This window comes from Lipotes vexillifer, unplaced genomic scaffold (assembly GCF_000442215.2).
Source record: "Lipotes vexillifer unplaced genomic scaffold, Lipotes_vexillifer_v1.1 scaffold995, whole genome shotgun sequence".
In the NCBI taxonomy this organism is placed as follows: Eukaryota; Metazoa; Chordata; class Mammalia; order Artiodactyla; family Lipotidae; genus Lipotes; species Lipotes vexillifer.
The window spans coordinates 1,295,448-1,305,191 of record NW_006785389.1 but is presented as its reverse complement, the minus strand read 5'-3'; the positions used below and the strand labels follow the sequence as shown (position 1 = coordinate 1,305,191).

Here is a 9,744-nt window from a genome sequence, read left to right as displayed (position 1 = left end):
ATCCCCAAACCCCCCACCCCCGTGAAAAATTGTCTTCCACGAAACCGGTACCCGGTGCCAAAAGGGTTGGGGACCGATGGCCTAGCCCGACATCTTTTTTGTTGCTACTTAAATGTGTGCCCCGAATTGCAATTCTTTGATCCCAAGGTAACGCGTTGTGCTTGATTATTGCCTCTCAGGTTAATTTAGTTTGACAGTATCCACTATACAGTTATGTTTTCTAATTTCATGTATTTTTTTTAGCCAATGATCAACATACTTTATTGCACATAATTCCCTTTTTTATTCCAAAATCTTGTTAACTTGGTTTTTCTTATTTGAAAATACTTCCAAGGTTTTCATAAAAAACAAAAACAACAAATAAGGACTCTGGCTACTCTCAGTCTTTACACAACTGGAATGCTTTTTTTCTAATCTTGTATCAACTTTTATGTTGAGAAATGAGAGTTAAATCAGAATTTTAAAAAGATTATACATACAGGGTTTGATGGGTCTGCTTTGATGTGTTGTTCTTCCCGCACGGACTTGGCCCATTAGTGCCCCGGAGTTTGGGGGAGGGTCTCCTCCTCCCCCGACTCGGTGGACCGAGAGGAACTACATTACCCAGGAGACTGTGTGCGGACCGGCCTTGTTCTCCACACCAGTGATGGCCCCGAACAGGGGCTCTTCCGGGATTGTGAACTAGGAGTGGGCGGGACTTCCGGCTCCTTCCTGAAGGAGGTCGTTTGGCTGCTTTTGCTGCCGTCTGCAGGACCCGAGGCTCAGGATCACTCGGTGGAGCCGAGCTTAGAGAAACTGGAAAGAGCCCGAGGGGTGCCGTCCACACTGCCCAGGAGTGAGCGGGTTGCGGAACCCGCTTCCGGGATTTTCGGCCTAGGTCTCCGCCATTATCCTGCGCGTCTCCTGGCACCACCGCACCCACAGGGTTCTATGTCAACCAACGCGGTGGAGGACCCGGCCCAGGTGACTGTTCCGCCCCCCCGCGCCCCCCCCCGATCCTGACCCAAATCCTCAAGCCCCCAGGGAGGGTCTCCTGCTCAGGGCACTGGGATTCAGCCCCCTGCTTCCAGAACTTTAGGTGTGCGTGTGTGGTGGTCCCATTTCTGACAGGCTGTGTGACGCAGTGTGGAGCGTGTTAAAGACTGTGGGTTTGGCCCGTGCAAAGCCTTTGAGGTGCTCAAGAGCCGGGAGCATTCGGGAAACCTGGGGTTCCAGTCACTTCTGCAGGGAACAGAGAATTTAGGGAGGAGTCAACAGTCTGGGCCAACTGTCAGCATTCTGGGTGCTGTGGAGGGTTGTGAATAAATCAGGAACACGGTCTGAGTTAGAGTTTTAAAGTATTCCAAAGGATGCTCAGGGGAGAACAGACTGGAACAGACTGGGTTCTGAGGGTGGAGGCAGGGAGACCTGGGAGAGCCCAGTGCATTCCACTCCAGAGAGTAAGGTGGCTTCTGGACCAGAGTGGTGCCTATGGAAGTTGTTGACCTGAAACAAATAGACTGCCCGCTATTTCTACTGCAAAGATGGTTCCCCCCACCCGCCCCTGTCCTCCCCCCCATCCCCCCCAACCATCATTAGGGAATTGCAACTGGGGTGTGCAGCTATGGTGAGCTATCACTTCTATGGAGATTAAAAAAGGAAGTTAGAAGGGCTGTAGCCACCAAAGAGTCCGTGGGTTTTTTGTTTTTTGTTTTTTTTTTTAAAAGAGTCCATGGCTTTTCATTGGCTGAGTCCTTTCCAGGAAAGAAGGAGTCTTCATCCTTTTGGATTCCGTTATTGTTTCAGGTCAGTGAGGGCTGACCCCTTCTGGTGTGCCAACTCTAATTGAGGTTTCTGTTTACTAATTTTTTACGAAGGAATATAAGTAATAAGATTCTCAATAATTCTTAAAGATAATTGGCAGGATTTCCTGGTACAGTGAATGTGGCTCTGACCTAAGGACAGAGTAAAGGACAATAAGCATTTTCTTTTGGCTGAGCATCTGGAAGACTTGAGACCAGCAACTGATGTGAGAAGTCAGTTTCAGGGAGAGATTAAAAGTTGGATTTGGGACATGCTGCTTCTGAGATTCCAAAGTTGAGGTAACATAGGGGCCGGTGGAATCTGTAGTCTGGAATTGAAGGAGGAGGTCTGTGGCTCACTGATGTCCATGTGGTTACAGACTAAGTCCTGGACTCTGGCCAATTCTGAATCTCAAATTTAAGAGGGAATGTTTGGTCACTTTTCTGGGAAAGGGGACCTGAGATGAGAGAAGAGAGACCTGGGGCTGGCGGGCAGTGCAGAGCAGGTGAGACTCTCTGAGGCTACCTGAAGATGGGAGGGTCCTGTGGTTCCAGAGCTTTCTGGGGAAGCAAGGGTATAAGGTGTAAGGAGTCTTGCCTGGGATGGAGATGGAGAAGGAGGTGTGAGATAGTGTAGATTCACTCCTCTGAACACTTAGCTGACTGTGTATTCGTTTTTGAGCCAGCAAAAAGTGGGCAATGTTGGCCAGTCATTGAAGCCCAGGCCCAGTGAAGGGCAGAGGTGCCTCAGCTCTCCCAGGAAACTACAAAGTTAAAAAGGTATAGATTTAACAAGTTAATGTTGTGTAAGCAAATAATAACTTCTTAATATGTCTGTGTATAAAATAATAATTAATAAATACATATATATATAAATAAAATTTATTTTTTGCCTTGGGCTCTTCACATAGACCTCTGAACCCCTTGGAATTTCCTGGGGGTTAGGACTTTTTTTCACAACGAGCCCGTTTTGTCACAAAGGAGTTTATTATGATGAGGTGACTTAGGGCAGGGCCCTTAGGTAGACTCAGGAGGGGACTGGTAACCAGAAAAACCAAGCAATTAGAAGTTTATACTCCCCCCAACCCCCCAACCCTGGGGCCTCCCAAGGATCAGAAAGAAACTAGAGACTAGGTATAAAAACTGCTGAAGAATGAAATTCAAGGTTCCTTCAGATTGGTGAACACATTGAAATTGCGGAAGTGCTGGGAGGGTTGCATGTACTGAAAGGGTTTGGAAACACCCTGGTGCCCTCTAGCACCCCACCCCCCCAGACCTAGATATCTCTTCCATTGGGCTGTTCCTAAGTTGTATCCATTATAATAAACCAGAAAAATAAGAAAACTGTTTTCCTAACTTTTGTGGGTCCTTTTAGCAAATTATCATAACTTAGGAAAGGTTCATGGGAAATCCTGAATTTGTAGCCAAGTAGAACAGAAGTACCGTTAGCCTGGGAATCAGACATTGGAACTGGCCTCTTCAAAGAGGGCAGTCTTGTGGGACTGAGTCCTTAAACCTTTAAATACTGTCCCTAACCTCAGGTAGTGTCAGAATATGGTTAAATGTCAGTCACCCAGTTGGTATCATAGAATCAGATAATTGGTGGTGGAAGAGACATCATATATTTGGTGTCAGATAGGGAATCACAGAAACCTCAAGGTATTGATTAAAAGTCACATTTATATAATGACTTGAAAGACATGTAGGAAATACCCAGTTTTCAAAAACATTTACAGAAATGTTAATCCTGTGTTCTGTAATAGCTCAGTCTTAGCATTAGATATGCACTAATGCATTTGATGTCTACACTAACATCATGAGATAGGCACCATAAATATTGCCATTATACACATAAAGACACTGAGTCTCAGGGACGTTGAGTCTTTTTCTTCAGGGCCATAGAGTTGTCAAGTTATAGCTCTGAAGACTGATGATCCGAGGTCAGAGGTCAGCCTCAGATGACTCATCTCCAGGAAAAGGAAGGGAGGAAACAGCTCAGCCTTTACATCCACACCATGATCACCTTTATCTCAGATCCTCCTTCTTTTCACAGGTTCCCATGGTAGCAGCAGCATTTATGGTCCCTGGACAGGTAAGTGGAAGAAGCCCCAGCACCTACCCATACGTCATCCCTACCCCTGGTCCTGACACACAGATATAGGAGACAGTGTTGTCCTGGGATTGTGGGCCCTTAGTTCTGGGCCCTGGTATCATCTCAGGCACAGGATCATTAATCAAAGCCAGCAGTTGTACGGAGGTGTTCCCATGTGTCCAATGGAGAAGGTCAAGTGGTGACATGTCCTTGGGCACAGACTGGAGATGAGACTGAGAGGGGAGTCTTCAGGGAACTGCCGGCCCCATGACGTGGGCTGATAAAGACTGGGAGTCATTCCTGGGATAGCAGCCTGAGGAGCTGGGCCACTCCTGAGGGGGCGGGTCCATGCCACGTTGACCACAGAGGAGGGAAGTGATCTGACGCTGGGTCTGAAGAGGCTGCTCTGCCTGCCGAGAGGAAGACTGGGGATGAGGGTGGAGCCAGGGGCCCAGTGGAGGGCACAGTCCTGGTGAATGTCGATTGTGACTGGATCCTGGCAATGGCTCTGTAGCAGGAGAGGAGGTGAGTCTCTGAATCTCGTTTGTGGTAGAGCTGATTTTCTGCTGTACAGGATGAGAGAGAGTAGTCTGACATGACCCCAGGATGTTTACCTCTAGGTGACGGTGGGGACGCCATGTCTGAGACGGGAAGTCAGAAGTAGGAGTAATGGACAGAAGGACTGTCCAGAGTTCCATGTTCCCATGCTGAGTCTGAGATATTGCTGGGGTGTCTTGCGGGAGGTCCCGCAGAGGCCTGGGGAAGCACCGCATGCTGGGTGGCATGTGGGGAACATGGTGAGGTGCTGAAGTCCTGGGGCTGAGGTGGTGGCGTGGGGTGGGGTAGGGGTCACCTTCAGGCATGTGAGGGAGCTTTGACCCTGCAGGGCTGGGCAATGGAGAGGGAGGGAGTGTGAGCATGGACTCAGAGCCCTTGTCCCCAGGCTTTACTTCAGGGGGCTGAGCACAAGTGTCATTGTATGTGATGTGATCTGTGTGATCTCAGGAGAGTCGACTCTGAGGAGAGTGGCTGGGGGTCTGTGTGGCAACCACAGAGCGTCTGTGAGACTGCCTGTCTCCCTCTCTGTTTTAACTGAATGATGTAATGCTAGTAAGTTCCTGTTGCATCAGGACCTGGTGTGTCCTCTGAGCTGGGTTACTGGGGTGGACAACCATGACCTGGGGGTCCTGGTTGCAGAGGCTGCTGTGAACTCACTTGTCCCCCTCATGACAGGGCCATGTGATCTTTGAGGATGTGGCTGTGTCCTTCTCCCAGGAGGAGTGGGGTCTCCTTAACAATGCTCAGAGACTCCTGTACTGTGACGTGATGCTGGAGAACCTGTCACTTATAGCCTCCCTGGGTAAGGACCCCTGTTCCCGCACCATCGCCCCATATGGGACTCTGCCCTTCTTTTTGCATGGCTCACTCCATCCTTCTGAGCCTGGACCTTGGACACTGCTTACTTCCCTGATTTCCTGTCACTTGAGCTGTGTTCCCCCACCCTGTGTGTTGTTCAGCCCTATACCATAGATGTTGAAGCTTTTCACAGAAGGCTTTGGTCTCAGAGGCTTGAAGCCTGCCTGAGTGATACCACTTAGCTTTGCCACCACTTGTTGTGTTGACTGTTCAGATGTGTGCAAGATCCGTGTCACACGTTCCAACCTTTTTTTGTGCACTATCTGTGTCAGAAATTACAGACACATGGTCACCACTTGTGGTCAACCCTAGATTATGTTTGCAAGACTCCTTAAGGTTCTTCTAGTGATACATCTTTTTCCTGAAGTCTGTCATTGGTTGGTTCACTCTGGGCCAGTGTCTTTCTCCTAGTGGCCCTGTTTTCCTCTGAGGACTTTGATCTGGTAGGGTTCATAGTCACCCAGCCTGAGCTGAGGGATGGAGACAACCCTGGGTGCCTGGCAAGGTAGGCCCCCCTCTAGTCATAAGAGGAGGGTTAATTGCATCCTGGGCCTGGTGAGTAGGAGCTGTAGGAAGGTGTAATACATTGATGAGTTCTAATCCTACAGCGAAATGTCCTTTCTCCACGACTGTTTTAGTCTTAAACTCATCATGGCTGTACCTCATTCTATCATTCTTCCCCATTTTGACACTTTGCCCCCTTTACGTATCTACTGTGGGTTCTTTCTCCTGGCTCTTTCTATCTCAGTGTCATCCACATTTCTCCATTTCCTCTCACTCTGCAATGTTGTCTAATAGTCTCTTCTTTTTTTTTTTTTTTTTTTTTTTTCTTGCGTTATGCGGGCCTCTCACTGTTGTGGCCTCTCCCATTTGCGGAGCACAGGCTCCGGACGCGCAGGCTCAGCAGCCATGGCTCACGGGCCCAGCCGCTCCGCGGCATGTGGGATCTTCCCGAAACGGGGCACGAACCCGCGTCTCCTGCATCGGCAGGCGGACTCTCAAGCACTGCGCCACCAGGGAAGCCCAATAGTCTCTTCTTAATGTATCTTGGGAGGTGAAGGTACTTATATAGTCCTTGAACTCTTGGTAGTCAGGTGTGAATGCCTTTTCCTGGAGTGGGACACACATTCTACCCAGTACACTTGTCACCACCAAAAAATACTGCTGAACACCATCGGCCGAGGAGTGGGTTGTTCCAGGCCTCTACTCCTAGTACAGTGCCATATCCTGGTGTCCTGTGTTCTTGCTGTTTATAAGATCTCTCCCTATTCTCTGATCATCAGAGGTCTAGTACTCACAGTAGCCCCTTCTGCTACCTGTCTGCCTCCCGTGTTTGAATCCTGCACAATGGACTTCTTCTTTGATGTGTCATACAAAAAGCTATAATGGGCTCCTGTCCCACAAAAGTCTCCATGCACTTATTCAGTTTTTTTTGTTTTCCTTTCAGGTTGTTGGCATGGAGTAGAAGCTGAGGAGGCCATTTCTGAACAATGTGTTTCTGTGGAACAAGTGACGGAAGACAGGAATCCAAAGCTGGAGCCATCTATCCTGAAGCCTCTGACTTCTGATACGAGTGTCCTGGCGGAGAAAGATGTTTTGTACTTGGCTGACAATATGTTCACATGCGGAGAGGTTGAGAAGGCTTTCCTAGGCAGCTTGGGCTTTCCCCAGCACCAGCCTTCCCACAATGGCGAGCATCCACGTAGAAGCAGTCAGAGCAGGGAGGTCTCTCACCCTGGGCAAGGGCATCACAAGTGCAGCGAATGTGGCAAAGCCTTCAGTAAAAAGTTTAAATTCACGGAGCACCTGAGAGTTCACACTGGAGAAAAACCTTATGAGTGCAGTGACTGCAGGAAGTTCTTTAGACACAGCTCCAGTCTTATTCATCATCGGAAAATTCACACAGGAGAAAGGCCTTATGAATGCTGTAATTGTGGGAAAGTCTTTGCCCACAAATATAAACTTTTTGAGCACCAGAGAATCCACACTGGAAAAAGACCATATGAGTGTAATGAATGTGGGAAAGCCTTCCTTCGCAAGGATTCGCTTGTTCAGCACCAAAAAATCCACACTGGAGAAAATCCTCATAAGTGCAGTGAATGTGGAAAGTGCTTCCTGTACAAAAATAACCTTCTTGTGCACCAGAGGATCCACAGTGGAGAAAGGCCTTATGGGTGTAGCAAATGTGGAAAGTCCTTTGTCTTCCAAAAAAGGCTTCTTTATCACCAGCGAATCCACACTGGAGAAAGGCCTTACATGTGCAGTGAATGTGGGAAAGCCTATGTCTACAAAGGAAGTCTTATTGTGCATAAGAGAATTCACACTTTAGAGAAGGCTTATGGGTGTAACAAATGTGGGCAATTCTTTACAAGCAGTTTTGCCCTCAATAGACATGAGAATGTTCACACTGCACGAAGGTGTTATGAGTGCAGCAAATGTGGGAAAGCTCTCAATGGCAAAGTCAAACTTGCTGAGCACCAGAGAATCCATACTGGAGAAAGACCCTATAAGTGTAATGAATGTGAGAAAGCCTTCATGCGCAAGTATACACTTGTTCAGCACCAAAAAGCCCACACTGGAGTAAAGCCTTTTAAATGCAGTGAATGTGGGAAGCCCTTCACTTACAAAACAAGTCTTGTTGTCCACCAGAGAATCCACACTGGAGAAAGGCCTTATATGTGCAGTGAGTGTGGGGAAGTCTTTGTCTACAGAAGAAGTCTTCTTGTCCATCAGAGAATCCACACTAGAGAAAAGCCTTATGAATGTAGTTCTTTGTAAGCAGCTCCAAGCTCATAAAAAACAAAGTTCACACTGGGGCAATGCCTTCTGGACTTATGCTTTCCTTCACTAGAGTTAATATCTAGCAGCACAACTCCTATGTAGTAGAGTAGGTGAATGTATACTTCATATGTGGCCAGTCAAACTTTTCTAAAATGGTAGTATCTTTTTATAGTCTCACGAGAAGCAGCAGAACATGAGTTCCTGTTTTTTACATTTTTACCAACACTTGGTATGTTCAGGCTTTCTAATTTCAGTGATGTCATAGGTGTATCTAGTGATTTTAACTAATGTTTCCCTATTGACACAATGTGAGTGGTTTTCCATGTGTTAATTTCCAACCATATTTCTTTTTTTCTTTTTAGTTTTTATTGGAGTATAGTTAATTTACAATGCCATGTTTCAGGTGTACAGCAAAGTGAATCAGACAGCCATATTTCTTTTTTGAAATTTCTGTTCATATAATTTTGTCATCTTAATTACTGAGTTGATGTTTCTTCATGGATTATTGATTAAGGTCCTCTAGTGGAAATATTTACCAATATTCTTCCAGACTTGTTCTTCTCATTTTAGTCACTTTTCCAGAGAAAGACTATTTTTTTTGGGTGGGGGGGTGGTTTTGGCCATGCTGTGGCATGCAGGATCTTACTTCTCCGATCAGGGATTGAACCTGTGCCCCCTGCAGTGGAAGCACAGAGTCCTAACCACTGGATCTCCAGGGAATTCCTCAATATGAAGCTTAGAATCCACTTTTCAATTTGTGCATCACAAAAAAATCCTACTAGAATTTTGACTGGGATGGCATTTAATCTTCAATTTAGAAAGAAATACTGAGTGTCCCAATCTATAAACTTGATAGATCTCCTTTTATTTAGATCTTGCTTAATTTTTGTTAGCAGTCTTTTTTAGTTTTCTGTTTGTAGGTCTTACACATCTCCAGGAAACTTAAACATCTCCACGTATTTTCTACATCTTATGATGTTGTGAAAGGGAATTTTAAAAAATCTTCAATTTATGAATTGTTCATACCTATTACACTTAGAGAGATGTAAAACTAAGGACAAGTGATCTTTCTTTTTATTTTATTTTATTTTTGGGGGTGACCTGTGGGACCTCAGTTTCCTGGCCAGGAATTGAACCTGGGCCACGGCAGTGAAAGACCAGAATCCTAACCACTAGACCACGATGGAACTCCCTAGTAGTGATCCTTCTTAATCTTATAAATAAGATCTACAAAGAGCGATTAGAAATACTATCCCTTTGAACCATTATTAAAGTATTCCCATTAGAATAAAAGGAGGACAGCTGCTCTTTGTTCTCTTATTCAGTATCATCCTGGAGTTCCAATTTCATTCAATACAACAACAAAAAAATACGGCAAAATAATGAATATGTAGCAATTGGAAAGGAAGAAATAAACCACCTAAAATATGTTCACAGTTTTCATCTTCACTATGAGTCCAAATATGGACATTCAGTTTAGTGTCCAGACCCATTGTAAACTCCTAATTTTTTCGTCACCTATTTGCTGCCCTTCTTACTTCCTTAGAACCCATCACCTTCTATTACACTATGCAACTTAATATCATAGATGAACTGCTTATTGTATATTTCTATCAAATACAGACTAAGTTCCAGTAACGGAATATGTATTTACATGTTGTGCACTGATATATT

At 45.9% G+C, this 9,744-nt stretch overlaps 1 protein-coding gene across 1 annotated transcript; it reads left to right on the top strand.

Moving 5' to 3' along the window:
- The first annotated feature begins 930 nt into the window (after positions 1-930).
- Positions 931-8,067, top strand: LOC103072128 (zinc finger protein 17-like). The gene is made up of 4 exons (XM_007457507.1): positions 931-963; positions 3,835-3,873; positions 5,107-5,233; positions 6,737-8,067. Exons 1-4 carry the CDS (start codon positions 931-933, stop codon positions 8,065-8,067), a joined length of 1,530 nt encoding a protein of 509 aa, XP_007457569.1.
- The last annotated feature ends 1,677 nt before the right edge of the window (positions 8,068-9,744 follow it).

Coding starts and splice junctions, on each gene's coding strand:
- LOC103072128 (XM_007457507.1), top strand. CDS start 931: ATGTCAACCAACGCGGTGGAGGACCCGGCCCAG. Junction 964..3,834: donor CGGTGGAGGACCCGGCCCAG/GTGACTGTTCCG, acceptor TTCTTTTCACAG/GTTCCCATGGTAGCAGCAGC. Junction 5,234..6,736: donor GTCACTTATAGCCTCCCTGG/GTAAGGACCCCT, acceptor TTTTCCTTTCAG/GTTGTTGGCATGGAGTAGAA.